At 45.1% G+C, this 19,003-nt stretch overlaps 1 protein-coding gene across 2 annotated transcripts in view; it reads left to right on the top strand.

The window, feature by feature from the left end:
- Positions 1–19,003, top strand: part of BICD2 (BICD cargo adaptor 2) — an 81,883-nt gene that overhangs the window by 32,918 nt on the left and 29,962 nt on the right. For both annotated transcript variants that reach the window (XM_071550936.1, XM_071550937.1), the window contains exon 2: positions 6,074–6,286. In XM_071550936.1, the coding sequence (XP_071407037.1) occupies positions 6,074–6,286 (213 nt within the window). The remainder of the gene's footprint in view (positions 1–6,073; positions 6,287–19,003) is intronic.

Below are 19,003 nucleotides of genomic sequence, written 5' to 3'. Positions count from 1 at the left end.
ACACCACCCACACGTCCCCTACTGCAGTCAGTGTTAGTGAACCCCTTGGGCCAGGCAGCTGTAGCTCTGGATGGGCACTGCCACAGACTGACGTGCAAATCAATTTGTAAGCAACATGTAAAACTGCTTCAGTGAAATATTGGTATTGTTTTCTGTTTTCTTGAATGTGTTCCTCCATGGCACAAGAACCTCTCTGTCATTTTGACTGACGGAGATCTTATTTCTGCTATTTGTTCCTCTGTACCATCTCAGGCAGGGGGGTTGTGACTTTCCTTGTTTCTTCATCTGCTTTAAGTAGCTCTGAGGCTCCTTTTTTTGCCCTTCCACCCTTGCTGTGGTTCAGTGTGTGTAAGGAGACAGGTACAGACTGAAGGCAGTGCCCAGGAGGCAGTGCCAGGCAGGTTCCAGAGCCTCTAATCATCCCTGTGCAGCACCTGGACTCGTGCCAGCTCTCAGCAGGCCTTTAGGAACACCAGATCTTGCAGAGGGTTTGAGATCCTACAGGGTTGGCCCAGAAAAAGCTGTTCCCAGCATTGCTTTTTTCTTGTTTTTTGATAGCATCCCAGTACTTTGTGGTGTTCTTGTTTTTAGCAGTCTAGTTCAGGAAGTCCCAGTAAATACAGAAGCATAACCATCATATGTTGAGTGAATTTCATGATTTTTGGGACCTGCTTTGGAGTCAAATCAGTCCGTGCTGTTCTGAACTACCCCAAGGCCTAGTCTGGCTTTTGAGCAGGGCTGAGATCAATCTTTGCATCCTCTGTGTCAGTGGCTGTTCTGAAAGAAGCATTTGGAGCTCTCCAAGAAGCGTGTTCCAAAGATTCCTCACATTTCATGTGATCAGTGAACAGCTGAACAACTTCTTTCAAAAGGTTAGGTTTAAAATCTTAACTATCTTATTAAGAAGAACCTAATACCTTAGAAAGTTTGCTAAACTTCACAGAATTGGGAAAACTTTCTTCTCCAAGTCTGGAACTTTATATGGAAGCCTCCTTCAGTGTGCTGGGTTTCATGCAAAAAACTATCTATGCATCTGTAAGATGACTGAGATAATTTCAGATGAATCTGTGTAATCATCCAACCTATAGGAAGCTTCATCTTTTATTATCTGTCCTTTGGAAATCAGTACTTTAAATCCAGTTTAAATGCAGTTTGATCCAGGGTTTCATTTGAAGTGAACTGGGCTTCTTATTTTATATAACATTGCAGGTTTTGCATGAGTCTGACTCATCCATTTGCTGTCCAGATTTTTCCATTCGTAATTTTGAGTTTTGAAGTCTTGAGATTTATTTTAAGACTTCATTGGCTGAAGATTATATTTGTAAAAATCACTTTGATTTTTAGCAGTGAGGTTTTCTGGGCTGTGATAGCACAGTGTTTTCTACGTGCTGTGAGTCTGCTGATATAAGTAATGGTGCAAAGACAAGAGTTGATTTAAATAGTGTTTTGGTTAATGGTACTAATTTTGGTGAACCTTTATCATCTCATTGTGATAAATTACCCGTGGATGTTTTAATTAGCTCTTGGGCAGCATTCCTTAGTGTATTTGGGGGAGGAGAGGAGAAGGACCACATGGACTGTGTAACTGGTACGAGGTGGCAGCTTGACAAGGGGGAACCTGTCAGGGTTTCAGTTGATCTGCAGCTTTGGCAGCAGGTTATGAGCAAGAGGGCTTTCAGTGTGTCTCCCATGCAGCTTTCTGAAGAGACAGATGAGAGCCAGTTGTACCTTTGCCCACCAAAATGCTTTCTAGTGTACCTACAGACATACCTGAGCAGATACCTGGGCAGCATTTTGTTTCATAAATGCTTTTGCCTTGACCTTGGGAAAACTGGAAGATAAGAACTTTGATAGTCCCTTAATAATAGTGTCTTGTAATTTCCTTGGGGCAGCTGTTCAGCAGAAGGTGGTGCTTTGCAGCCCTCATGTCAGAAATGTTTATTTTGTGAAGATACTCTAAAGGTGAGGGTTGGTCTCTTCTCCCAGGCACCCAGCAATAGGACAAGGGGGCACGGGCTCAAGCTCTGCCAGGGGAAATTGAAGTTGGAGATCAGAAAAAAATTCTTTGTAGAGAGAGTGCTCAGGCATTGGAATGGGCTGCCCAGAGAGGGGGTGGATTCCCCATCCCTGGAGGTTTTTTCAACTGAGCTTGGCCGTGGCACTGAGTGCCATGATCTGGTAAAGGGACTGGAGTTAGACCAAGGGTTGGACTTGATGATCTCAGAGGTCTTTTCCAACCCAATTGATTCTATGATTCTAAAGCATATCATTCCAATATCACTGTGAGCAGTTTGCTTCCCTGGTAGATGGAAATAGAGGTTTTGGAAGAGAAGGGAGAGCAGAGTAACTTTGACTTCCATTTCTGTGTTTTAGATAATTTTAAAGCAAAAGTGGAGGGGTAGATGCTGAGCTCAGGGATGTGCGAAGGCTTAGCGGTTTCATGCATAGCAGTAAAAAGTCAGTTTTCCTTTCAATAGCTTTATTCAAAACAGGTCTGGGCTGTAGCCATGGCAGGTAGTTGCATTGCCCTGTAGTTTTGCACAATTTTGTTAAAAGGTTGGTTTCCTGTTTGACAGAGTCTGTTGCAATTATGAAAACGGCTTTGTATCAGTGATGTAGCAGTTCATTTCTAGGTAATACATGAGAGATAACAAAGCTTGGCTAGAATGGAGGTGCTGTTTAAGTGTTCCCTTATAAATGCACACAGATGGAATTGTTCCAGGCTGCCTGTCCTGATGGCTGTGGCTCATAAGGGTGTTCCTTGTGTTCTGTGTGTGTCAGAGCCCATTCACTCACAGTTTCCATCCTCCAGACAGCAATACCATCCAGTTAATGGCAGGGTCTCTGCTGCCTCTTCCCAAGCCTGCTGGCTGAGAGCAAATAACAGCCTTGCTGTGCAGAAATAACTGGAGCTCAGAGAGAACAGCAGCATCCTTTGGTGGGGATGACCATGGGCTGGTTTCCACAGTTGGTGTGTGTGAGCTGAATCTGCAGTTCCCTTGGCTGGGCTAGCTGGGAAAAGCCATAATAAAAGGCTGTTTCTGAAAAGGGAGTCTCACTGTCTTAGGGAATGGAAAAACTTCTCATGCATAAAAGTGGTGATAACTTAATGAGCTCCGAAGCACTCAGCAATAGGACAAGGGGGCACGGGCTCAAGCTCTGCCAGGGGAAATTGAAGTTGGAGATCAGAAAAAAATTCTTTGCAGAGAGAGTGCTCAGGCATTGGAATGGGCTGCCCAGAGAGGGGGTGGATTAACCATCCCTGGAGGTTTTTCACCTGAGCTTGGCCGTGGCACTGAGTGCCATGATCTGGTAAAGGGACTGGAGTTGGACCAAGGGTTGGACTTGATGATCTCAGAGGTCTTTTCCAACCCAGTCAATTCTGTGATTCACTTTGCTGTCTCCAGGGTGTAGAGGGTTGTGATGGAAGGCTGAAAAACTGTAAATGATTGACCATGGAATTAACAGCATACTTTCAAGCCTTTCTGTTCTCTTTTATGGGAAACTTGTAAACTGACGAAAACCTATCGTGTATTAATAGAATTTTAAATAGAGAATTTATTGTTGTAGGATTTATTGAAGCCAAAAATGCCTAAACCTATGAAAAATAAAGGTATATTTTACATGGGTAGCTCAATGTTAATAGCTCTTCCAAATTTACATTATGCATTCTGCATCAAGGCTTAAGGCCATCTCCAGCTCTGGGAGATTAAGTGGTTTCTTGCACCTTTCTCTGGAGCATCTGGCATTAGCCTCTGTAGAAGACAAGATATTGGATTAAAAAAAGCACCAAGTCTCATTCACTATGGCAATTTCTATGTTTAAATACTCCCTGCCAGTTGTGACTTGGGCAAAATTATGACATTCTCTTTTCAGTTGTTAAATACACCTGAGGCCTATCCTCTGCATCAGAAGTTTTAAGAGCAAATTAGTAATTATTGTCAAGAATCCTCCCCTTAGTGGCATTACTGAGCTCCTCGATGGAATCATGCCTGAGCTCTGTGGTCTGGCTGATCAACTGTAGCTCTGAGTGTGCTGAGCTTCTATGTGTTTGTTGGCATCCTGCAGCCAAGCAAATGGTGCCACTTCACTGGACAAAGAGATGCCCAGAGCCCCTTCCTCTGTGCCAGAGACTGGGTGGTCTGCAAAGGGTGGATCTTAATTTGTTACGGAAAAAAAGATAAGTGTATTTGAGAAGCTGGCATGATTTTTGTTATCCCTTTAACATTTATGGAGATCCTGGGTATTAGGCTTTTAAGCTGCTTTGTTGAAACTCATTTGACAAGGACTTGCACAGATGGTGCTTTACTTTCTGTCTGAAATATGTTGCTTTTTATTTCCCTTGGGTCATCTTGGTGAATCTGGCTAGAATTTCTTCAATGGATATTTGCTTATCCAAAATAAAATTGAGTCTGATAGGACTTTGGTCTGATAGAAGCAATGTCTGGGTGTCTTTAATCATAGGCAGATCATATTTGATCAGCTCTTTCAGCCCTAGCATAGTCAGTGGTTTCTGTGCTATTAATGTGCCTGCTCTAATATACTAATAAAACACTGAAATCTATTTCTCTTCCAAGCAGATTTTTTTCTGCACTGACAGTATCTATTTCTGAAGAGCTGGCAAAAGATGATCAATTGAAAATGCATGACTAGGCAAGGACTCTGAGGTGCAGCTCTGCCCTTGACCTGGCCTCATACTAATGTTGGCTATGGAAACCTGCCACATGGACATCCCCAAAAATTCTGTGGCATCTGAAAGCTCCAGATACACCTTGGCTTGGATTGTGGCACATACATGTGCAGCACTTCAAAGACAGCATTTTTAATCTCATTGACTTTGGCCCATCTGCCAGGCAGTGTGTTACAAACACAACTGCTGACAGTGGTCAGCTCTGCTCTACAGCACCTGCCAAGGCTCCTTTCCAGCCCCGGGGGTCTCTGTGGGGCCAGCACTGCAGTGGGGACCATCACCTGGACGTGTTTCAAGCAAAACAAAAACCCCAGAAAAGAAGCAGGAGGCGGCAAAAATCCCAAATGTCAGGTCTGGACAGAGCCAGGCTGTGCTGTGAGCTGCCTCTGAGTGCCTTTGCTGGCAGGCTGCAGGGATGGCATCTCGGAGCAGGCTGGGGCAGCGTCCACTGACCTACTTCAGCCAGCGTGACCCCGTGGCTCAGCCTGGCTGCGACGCTGACCCGGCACCGCCGGCGGGAGAGGGTAATCCCTGGGCAGCTGCAGGGAGCTGTGCCAGGGCGGGTAATGTGCTGCCAGCCCAGGGAGAGCCACAGGCTGGGCATCCTGCCTTTGCAGAACGGAGTCTGACCCCAGAGAGACAACATGCATGTCTGACCGTGTCTGGTCATCTCTCAGTCATCTGGTTGAAACTGGTCATGTTTTAACAGCACACTCAAGTCAGGGCAGGGGCGGTCCTGTGGTGTAATGGAGAGCACTCTGGACTCTGAATCCCAAGGTCCTGAGTTCAGGTCTCAGTGGGGACCGTCGCCTGGCAGTTCAGTCCCTCCCTGCCATCCCATCCTGTCAGATCTCGGATGCTCAGCAGGGTCAGCCTGGTCAGTACCGGGGGCTGTGACAGTCCCGAGGACTTCCCTGTCACTGTCCAAGCTGGCTCGGCCATGGCAGATGGACCTCAGGACTGAAACGGTGGGGCCAGTTCTGTGCAGGCTTAGCCTCACCTGAACAATCCCCTGCGCAGGCTGGAAGGGCACGTGGGGAGAGCCCTGCCTAAATCTTTATTTGCGAAGTCTGGCCATGCATACACAAGTCAGGGCATTATTGTTGCTCCCTCCCTCAAGGGTTTGTGTGAGGTTCTATGCAAGCATTCTGTGCATCACAAATCACCTGTTCAGGTGCTGCGGTTTATTTTCAAGAGCCTGGTGTTGGCCACTGTAATAGCATTTGGAGGTCTGATCCCAGAGGAGGACAGTGCAGGAAAAGGTTACATTCCTTTGCATCAAAGAAATATATGAGGCTAAATATTTACAGCTTTTTAAAACTGAAGTTACTTATGCAAACTTCTAGGTTTCCTAATGAAAGCTGTGTTCTCTGACTGTCCTAGGCTTTTGGACAGGCCCATACCAACCACAAGAAGGTAGCAGCAGATGGAGAGAGCAGAGAGGAGACCTTGATTCAAGAATCAGCTACCAAAGAAGAATACTACATGAAGAAGGTTATGGAGTTGCAGACAGAACTGAAGCAGATCAGAAACGTCCTTGCCAACACACAGTCTGAAAATGAGCGCCTTAATTCTGTTGCCCAGGAGCTGAAGGAGGTGAGTGAAGGTGTGCAGGGTGCATCACAGCTTGTATTGTGTAACAAACACAAAGGAAGATTCTTGAGCTGAAAGGTGATTTACAGACACGTGGCTGTGTGTTCAGCAATGCTGGTGCTGTGGGTGCTGCACGTCAGTTCCCTCAATCCCAGAACTGCTGCTTTAAAAAGCAGAGGAACCTGTTTAGGCCAAGCACAGAGATCCTTGGATGTACTTTTTCTGCCTCACTCCCAATGCAGATTTTCTTGCTGCAAAATATTTGTGGTATAATTTCCCTTTTTATCACATTTTCCACCTTAACTTCTGAGCGTGTGGGATCGTAGCAAAACACTGAATTGCACAGAGAGACTAATGATAAAGTTTATAGTCTTGTGTTTTCTCTCATGAAGTGATGGCTTTTACTTTCCCATAGGTTGCTTAACTTACTACCTCAAGGTAGCTGTGACTTTTTTTTGTTTTCCTATTGAGACTGCATATTTTTAAGGGTAAGTAATGGCTAAGAAACTGACTTAGAAACTTTAATTACTTGCAAAATCAGCACAAGTCTCTGTGGCACTGGTGCAGAAAAGATTGTTTTGAGAGCTCAATCATTGTTTAAATTCAGAGTGGTAAGAGAGACTGTAAACCACAGATGGATGGATTAAACAGTCAGCAATTATTACTCGGGAGCTTTCCTTTGAAGCACTGGGGACTAGTCTGGTCTAGTCCTGAGCTAATCAAGTGGCCTCCCCTGCCCTGAGGGGAGGTTATCCAAGAGTCTGTGTTTGAATCTCAGCTCACTCCACGTGACCACAGCTGGAAGTGTCTCATGTGATTTCTTTTTTTATGTAGTCACAAATATGTGGGTAATGATGGTGATAAAATAAATGAGAAATGTGTGTTACTTCTGTGGAGATGTTTGGGTTCAGTAGTGCCCCTTGTTGGGGTTTGACAGAGAAGATCTGTGGTGCAAACTGTCACAGTGAGCAAACAGGCCAGTCAACTTCCTTAACCTCATGGATCCTGTCTGTGGGGGAACAGAGCTGGAATCAGGCCTTGTCCTTAGACAGAGAACCAGTGCCTGCAAACACAACTCTTGTCTGTATTTCCTAACCTTTAAGACCAGCCTAAGATAAAAGCTGCCCACTCCAGAGGCAGCTTGGTGTCTCTGAGGGATTCCAGACCCCCTCAAAGTGTGCTGAGCAGCAGAGTCCCAGTCTGCTCCCGGTGTCACTGCAGCTTTTCCCTTCCAGATTCTGCCACATTCCAGTCACCTTTGCTTTGAGCTGCATTTGTCTTTATGCAGCCCTCACATAAGCTGTTTGCAAGGTTTCACAGCAGGTCTTGTCTGGTGCTTTGTCCTTCCACCTCCCCCATGCAGCCTTTTGCACAGACACATTTGGGTGAGATGGACCCCAGTGAGGATGGAAGAGTTCAGGAAGAGGAGAAGTGGGTGCTGGCAGATTTCTTCTGAAGATTTTAGTTTTTTAAGCTCTCCTCTGTTGAAGGAGGGAAGATGCATTTAGCCACTTGACTAGAAATAAAGGCTGATGATAATATAACTGGCTGTGACTGATTCCAAGCTTTGAATGGGAACTGAGCTCAGTTAAAGAAAAATAAAAATCAAAATACAATGTGATGAACAACTATAACCATGCAGTTAGGAGTTGCTCTGCCTATCTTTGTGCTGCATGCATTCATGCTTCTTTTTAGCTTAGCTGTTTCTGCTCCTGGTGGTAAACTGTGGTGGGGCAAAGGGGTGAGAAGGGAAAAAAGAAATGGCATGAAAGCTTTTAAAATGAAAACATCTGGGCCAATTGACCATGTGTGGTTTGGGATTCTTTTCCTCTGAAGATGCCCATTTGTGTATTGCATTCTGGTTTGAATTGCCTTATAATTATGGCAGGGAACAGTAAGGCAGAGTGTGTGAACAGAGCCTGTGTTGGCCTTCTCATGGCCCACAGAGCAGCAGAGCCAATGTGAGCACCTTGGGGGGCTTGGCTTTTCTCTCATATGGTGCATCAGAAAGTGGCAGAGGTTCAAAGAGTCACTGTTTCACCACTGCTGCCCAGTAAGTGGAAGCCGGAGGATCACAGAATCATAGAATGGATTGGGTTGGAAAAGACCTCCGAGATCATCAAGTCCAACCCTCGGTCCAACTCCAGTCCCTTTACCAGATCACGGCACTCAGTGTCACGGTCAATCTCAGTTGAAAAACCTCCAGGGATGGGGAATCCACCCCCTCTCTGGGCAGCCCATTCCAATGCCTGAGCACTCTCTCTGCAAAGAATTTTTTTTTGATCTCCAGCTTCAATTTCCCCTGGCAGAGCTTGAGCCCATTGTGCCCCCTTGTCCTATTGCTGAGTGCCTGGGAGAACAGACCAACCCCCACCTGGCCAGAACTTCCCTTCAGGCAGTTCCAGACAGTGCTGAGGTCACTTCTGAGCCTCCTCTTCTCCAGGCTAAACACCCCCAGCTCCCTCAGCCTCTCCCCACAGCACTTGTGCTCCAGTCCCTTCTCCAGCCTTGTTGCTCTTCTCTGGCCCCGCTCCAGCCCCTCAATATCTGTCCTGAACTGAGGATATGCACAGGCCACTTGTGATGATTTATAGGTCAAAATGCACATTTAATTGGAAAGCTTTGTGTGAGAGAAATCAAGGAGAACATGTTGTGGCTGTAGCAAGCTGGTGAGCAAGAAGAGCAGTGTGGTTTTCCTCAGTCCCTGGTGCCATGCTGAGCTTCAACCTGTCCCCTGGTGAAAGTTTTCTGTTGCTATTAGCCAAGGGAGGCACTGTGCTGGGGAAAAGGCTGCTCTAGTCTGAAAATGTTTGGGATGAAAGTGGAGTATGATCTTCTGTTTTATACTGCAGAGGCACAGTGGAAATTCCTTCCTTCATTTTTTTCTGACTGCTGGTGAAAGAAAAACTGCCGTGGCTCTTCTCCATCTTCTTGTAGAGAATGTTTGTAGGCAGCCCTATTCTTTATTGGGTGTGTTTTGGAAGTCTTGTGTTACGGCCTGTCAAGAGCCCTGACTTGCAGGATGTCTGGGGGAACAGGAAACTTCACTTCCATTGCAACTGTTCTGGATTTGATCCAGGTGAAAGGGAGGATGTGGAAAGTGCTGATTGTGCGTCCTCTGGCCAGGCAGAGAGCTCCTCCTGTCAAAACTTTGAGGAAGTTCAGAAGAAAACAAAACAAAAACCCACAGGAAATACCCCACAGGAAATCAACAGAGGCTGAACTCTGCTTTATTTTCAAGGAAGATTTACTTGTCAGGACTGGCTGCAAACATTTAATCTGCTGTTTTGTAGCTGTGTGATAGGATAACTTCACTGTTGCTGGGACTTCTTTGAAAGAATCTGTTCAGTCCTTAGTAGTGGCACAGGGAGGATGGTTGGGTTCATCAGGGGTAGATCCCTTTGAGATGCCCCTGGCAGCAGAGGTGGTGGTGGGTTCAAACAAGGTGTTGCTCTACATCAGCTGGAACTGCATTCAAGGTGCCATCATTCCTTTTGTGACTTCTCAGGAGACTTGCACAGAAAGGAGGGTGTTGTTTCTTGAAGTGGAAGAGTGATATTTGGTACACCTGGAGTTGCTGTAGCAGACACAAGTGGGTTTGATGCCTTCTGTTTAAGTATCTAACTGTGGCCTGTCGAGACAGGCCCACGAGGTGGTTACCCAGGATGAGTTTCAGTGCTGTTATTCACCAGCTCAGCAGCTCCTGAGTCTTGGAAGAGTCACTGGAAGGAGTAATTGTTAATTGCTGCTCCTTTTTAGTCTGTTTTTGTCTCTGCTGCATTTTAGTGGCACCAAAACAGATATTGTTGGTTTGGCTGTGAAGTTATGAGGCAGCTGTGGCCAAAGCAGAGAAGCTGAAAAATAAAGGAGAGATTCTTTACCAGGAAAGGAAAAATTGTTCTGATTATGTAAACTAAAGAAGAAAATACATTCTAATATGTGTGCTTTTGTAAAAGCTACAAGAAATAGCTGACATGACATGGTGCAATATAATACTGAACAGCATGTTTTAAAGCCCCTCAAGTTATCAGCCACATATGAGCAATTTTCTCCCTCCAAGGTTATAAGATGGGAGCTGTTTTTCTGTGGTTTCTTCCAAAGAAACTTTTCTTGTTCTTCACTAACATCTAACAGGCTTTATCAAGAATGTCTAGACCTGAAAGATAACTAACACCATGCAGTTACCTGTGACAACACTTTGTTCTGCCCTAAATTGCACACTGGTAAGTGGCCAATAGTTTATTACAATGTATTCTAGATTTGAAGCCCTCTGGTTCATGAAGTCTGTAGTTCTATATCAAATCAGGAGGACTCTTTCTTCCCTTTTTAAATAAATAGAGGAATGGGAAATACATTTTTGATGCAATAAAAACCATGATAAATTCTCAATGTTATTGCTATAATATTTCTGGATATATTGCAAAGGTCAAAGAAACTTGAGGTAATGTTAGTCATGTAGCAAAAATGTGCTTCTATACATATTCACATGCCGTAGAGTAAACCCCTGCCTCCATTCTGAACACTGTCCACTGCTGCATATAAAGGTGAGTAGCTTTGAGAAGGGAAAATGTTGAAAGATTTATTGTCTTTCATAAGAATCTTGCAGAAGAAAGGACGAAAGAATTACTTGATCTCTAGAGACTTTCCTTCCAAGCAAAAAAGAGAGTGGCAGAAAAGGATTTGCAGCTTTTGGAAGCAGAAGTGGGAAGACTGGAAAAAGAGGTCAGAGGTGTGAATGGCATTAAAATGTTGTCAGATGCATAAAGCGAGGAAAAGACACATTTTTTTATGGAGAACATGACTTGGAGTGAGGGAAAGGAAGATTACTTTAGTGGTAATATTTGAATTATTAGTGAAGGAGGCTGAAAGGTCTGTGAGTTGATGGTAGAATTGGCTGCTGTGGAGCAAATGAGCTTGGGGTTGTGGCAGTGTGAGAGTTTTGATTGCCCTGAAGGGAGGTGTAAATAAAGGCTTTTCTAGAAACCTTGTCTTTGGAGGTACAGAGACCCCATGGAGAAGGAATGAGTTGTGAGAGAAACTCCTCATGGTCACCAAACAAGCAGGACCAGGGTTGTTGACCCAGAGAAAGAGGCAAGAAGAAAACGGAGGGTTTGGGGTGGGATGTTGGTGAAGAGCAAGGAGCTCACTCCTCTTGAAGGAGCAATCTCTGTTGCAGAACGTGGTCAGCTTTGCTAGGAGGCGTCTGTATCAGGGCTTTGTGGGTGGCTTTGTCCTTCAGCCTTGTGTGCCACATGGAGCTGTGCAGGCTGGAGGCAGCAGAGGGGCAGAGATGGAAGTGGAGGAGGGTGGATCAAAAAACACAAGCAAGCTGAAGTTGTAAGAGAGCTCCGTGCTTTAAATAAACTTTTATAAAACCAGATTGTGGGCTGGTGAGACATGGAGAAAAGGGCATTTTGTTTAAAAGGAAGAACAGCAAAAAGCCGTGGGTGCAACATGTGTCCCAAGGGGCTCTGCTGGGTCTGTTGGGACTGTCTGTGGGTCAGGCTTTGGGGCTGGCACCACTGCCAGTGCCAGCAGCTGTAGGGGACAGGCTGCATGGGGCAGGTGCACTTACACATTGTCTTTTTCTCCCTGAAATGTCATAGAAATCAATGTGTTTACCAGCCCTGAATCTGAGAGTAAAGCAGCAATGTGACACAACTTTCAGTGTAACACTGAGGATGAAGATGGTTCTCCTCCATTTCTCCTTGTTCAAGGATTCCACAGCAGCCCTTATCTTCTAATGGAAAAGCTTCTGAGCACAAAGACTTGCAGAACTGATTACCTGTGGGGTTTTTGTTGCCTTCTGGGCCCAGGTGTAATGCACAGCAGTGTGGAAGCTATTTCTTGCTTCATTGCTGTTTTTTAGAACTGTGGGTATAAAAGAGTGTAATAAAAATAATGATGATAAAATACACTGGAGGTTATATCTGAACTGAGCAGCATGGCTGGAAGTCAGCTGCTGGACGTGCTCCAGATGTGAAAGTGGCCTTCTGTGGGTTGACAGAGCTCTGTTTCTAGAAGCTGGACAGCAGTGAGACTGGTTCTTGAAGGTGCTGAGCCCATCACAGTCGGTGTGCAGGGCTGGATTTCTTGTCCTTTGATGTGTTGAAGGAGTTAGGAGGGTCACAGCGTGGATAGGTGGAGTGGGTTTGGTTTGCGTTTAACAAACTGCCCTCTGTGCAGTGGCAGAAGTTGAAGCTCATGGTGTGATAGCAGGGGCTGCTGCTGGTGCTGGCTCAGCACATTGACCATGGCTGTGGGTGGCAGCTGCTGCTCTCTTCCTTCCTTTTGATTGATAGTGAAGTTAGTTTTTCTACCGACAGCTTCCTTTTTGGTAGTGGTTTGTTTTGGTTTCTTTTCTTTAGCGAGAGGCTGGTATTTCTGTGAAAAGGCAGTGCTCTGTCATCTGTAGCCATTTGAGGCGTAATAAAAATCCATTCTGAAGAAGACAAATTGTAGCAGAAACCGAGCTGATGTGCTTTGCACGTACTCAAGGAGGCATCTGTTCGTGATTTCTCTATTGTTGTTGTGCAGTGATATATTCCAAGGAAAGACCTTAACAGCAGTGTGTATTTCCCTTGATGTGATGGCTGCTGCCTGGAAACTCAATGTCCAAAATGAACTAATGCTGAAAACGAGGGCATTGAAAGTCACCATTTGAATGTATTTTCAGAGTTTAAAGAAATATTAAAATAAACTCTTGTTCTTCTGACATTATAACACTCTAAATATGACCCTGGAAGTTTCAATTAGCTGTTAAGATTCCCATTCTCCATTGTCTGGGAATTGACCCAGCAGCACACTTGCTGGGGTTGCTTTTCATAACTCTGTTATAATTAAGTGCTTGGGCATCTGTGGATGTCACAGTGATGGCAGGATGAGGCTGGAGTAGTCTGTCCCTTCAGTCACAGCTCCTGGTGACCTTTGGTCTGCCCAGGGTGTCTCAGAGTGTGAGCAGTGGAGGGAGAAAGCCTTTGAACAGATGTAAAATCAATCTGTGTAGTTGAGGGGAGCTGGAGACACACTAATCAGTAAAAAAACGGCTTAAAGTCACTGTGCAAAGTGTTAATTAAAGAGGTTTGTGTCATGCTTGTATATGTGGTTCTCCCCCCACAGAAAACTGCTCTGCTGGCAGTGGGATTTTAGGATGCAGAAGCAGGAGATTGATTTGTTTCTCCTGTCCCTGGCACTGCTGCCATTCAAGCAGATGACCCTTGGCAATCCATCCCAGAAGGATTTGTTTGGGTCAGATTGGCATTTTTTGAAAACAGGAAAGGGTGTGTACCACAGTGTGTCTCAAAGCCATGCTGGGATGTGCTTGGCAAAATCCATCCTTTGCTTCACCTTGTAGTGTCGTGCAGATGGACTAGTTCAGAGCTGCCCCTGAGATTTATTTTCGGGTAACATTCAGAAGGTTTTAAGAACATGGTTGGTGACAAAACACCTCTTGGGCAGAAGCACAAAGAGCCAGCCCAGGGAAGTGCCTGTAGTGTCCCAAATAGCAGTGCTCTGCTGTTGTTGCCCTGGTGACTGTATCAAAATCCAGTTTTTTTAACCTTAGGGTTTGGTTTTGATTGACTTTACTGATATTCCTCTTTAGCGTTTTTTAGTTTCTTAGATGAAATACATTTGGGGTGGTAATGTATCGAGTCTCGCTCCATAGCTCCCCATAAATGTCCTCTGGATCATCTGCAGATGGAGGGGGTCCAGATTTTTAAATTGACACTGCTTAGAGTGATCTGCCTTTATTTCATTAGTGAGTGAAGCTACTCATTAACTCCTGCTACTTGTTGGCATTCAATTGCTCAGAGGGAGGTGTCTGCTGCTCAATATTTGGGCAGATGGGAGCAGCCCAGAGTAATTGGCATTTTCCTGGACTAGAGCTACCTGTGTGTGAGACTGACACTGCTCTGAGCTGTTCCTAATACAGTCAGGACTGAAGAGAAATCCTATACCAAACAACCAGATGCTGAGCTATTGCATTTAGTGAAATCCAAACTGCTCCTGCATGGGGTAACTTAGCTCAGGGAGCCAGACAGGTCTCCTTGACTTTTCCTATCTGTGTTATCCTGACCCTACATTGCTGTGGAAATTGGAAAGATAACTGATTTCAACCTCGTAAATAACTAGTTTGGATCTGGATTTTAAGAATGCTTAAGGAGTTTCATGATGTTATGGTTGTGTGGCCATTGTGAAAACAGTGAGCAGCTCCAGGAGCTGTGTTTGTAGGCACAGCTTATGGCTGACTACAGTATGGATGGCTGTGTCAGCACAGGCACTGGCAGCTGCTTCCAACCACAGAGTGCCACCACTTCTGCTGTTGTGATAGTTTGCTTTAAAATGTGAAATCTAGAATTTGCCCTTTCTGTTGCTTAATGATGTTCTTGTGGTTATTCTAGCAGAGCTGTTTGATATTCACAGTGTCTCAGGCATTTGAGTTCAGAGTAGCAAAACCTCTGGTGACAGGAAGAGCTAGCACGGGGTCGATGAACATGGCCTTTCTCATGGCAAAGGGACTCTTCATTGCTGCTGCTGCCAACAGTTTTGCCTACATGTAGATTTTTATACAGTGTAATTTTAATGTGATTAATCAAAGCAGTCCTTAGGAAAATAATCCTTTCTATAAGAAAGAAGGCAGTGTGTTATTCTTGTGTGGTCCGGGATTTATTTTTTTTCTTGTTTTTTGGAAATACAGGTCAGTGGCTGTATAACAGGCACAGACTGTGCATTTTGTGAGTGGACAAACTGCTAATTCCTGGTACACAGCTTTGATGTGCTGTATTCTGCATGCTGAGCTTGGCTGCTCCTCCACAGTGTGTCCTGCAAGGAGGGGAGTGCTGTGGCTTAAACATATTCAGAACAACTGATCCTGTAGTGCTTTGGGCTTTTCCAAACCTCTTGTAGCAATAAGATAACAGTCAAGAGGCAAAGAAATCTCTGGAAACAGCATTTGGTCATTATTTGATGAAGATCCAGTTGCTGTGTCCCCACATCTTTTTGTTTCTGTAGAATACAAGCTGGATGTAACACCCTGTCTGAAGTACAGCTGCAAAAGGGAAGGAGCTTGCAGCATTTAGTCATGGTGTGTGTGTGAAGTAATTGCATGAAGTCATCAGGAAGTTATTACAGTCTGTCATGCTGAGTGGTAAACAAGGCTGCTGAAAGCAAGTCTGAGCAACATGGGTCCTGGTGCTGTTGTAAGTCACAGTCTGTCTGTTGGAGAGCAGAACTGCAGTGCTGAGGTTACACCCACACTGATCTCCCTCTGCTCTGGCCACGCTCTCTGTCCCTTTTCACTTTTTCTCTCACCAAGGGTTCTGCTTCTAGCTTAATGTAAGTTATACACAGCAGCTACATTAAAATAACTTGCACTAGAGGCATTGCAATTTGCACAGTCCAACAGTGTGCAAGTTGGGGTGTTGTGTGTGAAGTGTTAGTAGAAAACATTGCTGCGAGATCAGAAAAAAACAACTTTGCATTAGGAATGCTGAGTGATCCCAGCTGGACAGCATGAACCATGTGACAGCAGCTGGAGTGAGCAGACTGATAGAACTGTGCCATTAGCAGATCCTGCTGAGAAAGAAGAGTTAAGGTGATGGTTTTCATCCAGAATGACAGGATAGAGCTTGTCCATCAGCTGTGTGGCTTCTCTTAGCTGATGAGTGCTCAGTGTTCTGACTGCCCCAGGCAAAGGCAGAGGAAGTGGCTGTTCCTGTGAGTTGTACTGGGGATGAGCTTCACTTCATGATTTGTACTAAGCACCTCTCATGCTTTCGAGCTGCCAGGCATCTTCTTCACCTCTGCTGTGCTCCACTTGTACAGGGAAAATCTCTTCTTTTTTTTTTTTCTTTTTTTTTTTAAACCAGCTTCCATATCATACTGTTCAGTATAATAGCATGAGTGTATTTTCCTCTATTGCATGAAATTTTGGAGAAAGAACTATCCCTTCCATAGTCAAAATGTAAGCAAAATCTTTCATACACCTCTATTCCATATCAAGTGTTATCACAGGTATCACTAATTTAGGTAGAGAACTCCTTTGGGATTCAGTTCATAAAAATTGTTTGAAGTAGTGATGGAACTGTAAGGCAGTGGCTTTGAGATGATTGTATCTCAGTGGGATTGGGAAGTGTAAGCTAAGCACATTCCACATCCTGGAGGTGTGGCACCTTGTGAAAATAGGACACTAATGCTGGGAGGATAAGTGCAGCCAAAGCTTTCATCTCATGCTTTATATGTAAATTACTTGTGGCCAAATTAAGTCAGTGGAAGACTTCTAATCTTTGATAGCTGTGCTAACTTCAGCTTTTTGTCAATATTATTTGAATTGTAAATTCTTTTAAGCCTGACAGCTTTGTGGTATCTAGTGCTGAAGTGCCCTGAACTTGTTCCTGGGCTGCTGCCTCAACTAATGTTAAATCTGTCCAAGAAAAGCTGTCACCACTGGAAACACTTAATGGAAACTTTAAAGTAGGTCTTTAATATTGGAGTAATAAAATAAAGGGTCCTCCAACAGACCTTGTAATAGCAGGCTTTAATTTTCAAGACAAACTTACGATTATTGAAAATAGGTGGTTTGTGGACATTTCTGATGAGGCAGGCTTAGCAGAGATTTGACAGGGGATGGGACAGACTTGACTGCTTCAACAGTTTTGGACTGCAGGCAGGAGTCATGGAGCACAGTGTGGAACAGTTGCTCTCCAGAATCACTGCAGTGGGAGTTTTTTCAATGGTAATTATCAGAGATTAACAGAAGGAAGTTAAAATTGAAAACCAAAACTGGCAACAGAGAGACCTTGACTGGGGAGAAAAGCCTTGAGAAGTTATCAGTGTGTTAGAAAAGTGGTTTATGGAAACACTAAAATATTAGTCCAGCTTGATCAGGAAAAAGTGGGACTGTTGAGGACATGGACTGCCATGGTGACTGGGACAGGTCCTTTGGAGTTTGGTTCCCTGCCCTTCACGCGGCTTATCTCAGCCCCTGTCCCAGGGCTGTGCTGTACCTGGGAGCATTGGCAGCAGCTGCTGTGCCAGCTGTTCGTGCCTTGCAGGGTTGGCCATGGGACACACCTGCTCCCCAGCAGTGCCTCTGGCACACGCCCAGGGCCAGAGCTGGGGCAGCTCACTGGGACAACCACATAGTTGCAGCAGGTGGTGAATTGGCACCTCCCTGACAAAAGCCCCTGTTCTGAAGAGAGCTGTTGAGGATGTATTGTGAGCTGTATTCCAGCAGCTCCTGAGGGGAGGAATGTCTTCCAGACACCAGAGCTGGATGCCATTTTCCAGGGAGGGAAATGGGTCAGTTCTGAGTTTGCTACCAGAGTGTTGCAGTGGATTGCATGTGTTGGGCTCTCCTAAGGCACCTGGTGCATCCAAATCTGATTTTGGTTCAGGAACTGAAACCCTGAGAGCTTTCAAGGGTCTGAAATCAATTTCAGCACATTACTGGTTCAAAGTTAGCTTTGTGATTTCTCATTCTGTAACTCCCATGAGTCACCACGGCTCCCCTGGGCAGAGCCTCACCCTCTCACTGGTGGGTTTCATTGCTGTTTGCTGTAGGAAGTGCAGATACAGGGGTGACTGTCTTTGGGTATTAACTTCTAATAAGCAGTGTCAATCTGAAATATAAAAATATCTGGTTTATGTCATGATATGCTTTTTTTTAATTAAATGGGACTTAGAGCTACTAATGGAAATACCCCTTTGGTCCAACTTTACTCCTGTGTGTGTAGGCTGTAGACAAGCCCACAGAGGAGACAGTGACAGCTCTGTGTGTCAGTATAGCCGGTTTGTTCATTTTGTTTCCTGGAAGCATGTTTCATCTTTCCAGTCCCTTGCTCATTTGCATCCATAGGGAGAATTACTGCAGTCAGAGCTTGAGTTCAGAAGTTCTCGAGATATACCCTAGGGAACAACATCCCCATGTCCTCCCAAACCTGGGGGAATGACATGCCATTGAATGCAGAGAGCAGATGTCTCAGTTCTGAACTGCTTTCTTTCAGCTTGTGGTAGTTTTGGTGAAACAACCTCAATCATGTTTATTTGGAACCTGAAAATACAAATGCAGCACACAGAGCCCTTCCCAGGCAGGCAGCTCTGGCTGGCTGCAGGGTGAGCAAACTGCTCCTGGCATTGCTTGTCCCCGTGGGTGGCTGCCTGGGGACACCCTGGGTGGCAGTGACCCTTCTTAGACCTGGGCTTGGTACCACCAGCCCTTCTGGAGGTGAAAGGTGACAGCTACGTGAAAGCTTAATGGCAGGCCTTGGAAGGGTTAAATGTTTTCCTTGTGGCAGGGAAGGACATGGAAAGCTGCCAAGCCTTTAGATTTGAGATTTGAAAAGCAGCTGGAGTTCAACTGCTCTAAGCAAGCAGTTCTGGGCAGGAAGAGAAGACTGAGGAACAGTTACACAGTGCCATTCATAACACTGTTGGTGTGGGTCAGCATGTTCCACCCGGACACCCAGGATCAGCTGAAGCTGAGGTGCAGCGAGAGCCCAGACCTCCCTGCTGCCCAACACCCCAGGAGGACAGACCTGGGTCTCTGACAAAGAAGTATGGCTGGAAATGCACAGAGGGAATGGGCTCCCCTCTCATGCTCCTGAGCTCAAAAATGGCTGTTTTATAGGTGATGAGATCACCGTTTGGAAACAAGACCATTAACAATAACTGACTTATTCCAGTTTTGAAATAGATTATTTCAGATGGATTTAAATAGAC

Source organism: Pithys albifrons, chromosome 3 (assembly GCF_047495875.1).
Source record: "Pithys albifrons albifrons isolate INPA30051 chromosome 3, PitAlb_v1, whole genome shotgun sequence".
Taxonomy (NCBI): Eukaryota; Metazoa; Chordata; class Aves; order Passeriformes; family Thamnophilidae; genus Pithys; species Pithys albifrons.
This window is presented reverse-complemented; position numbering and strand designations above follow the sequence as displayed.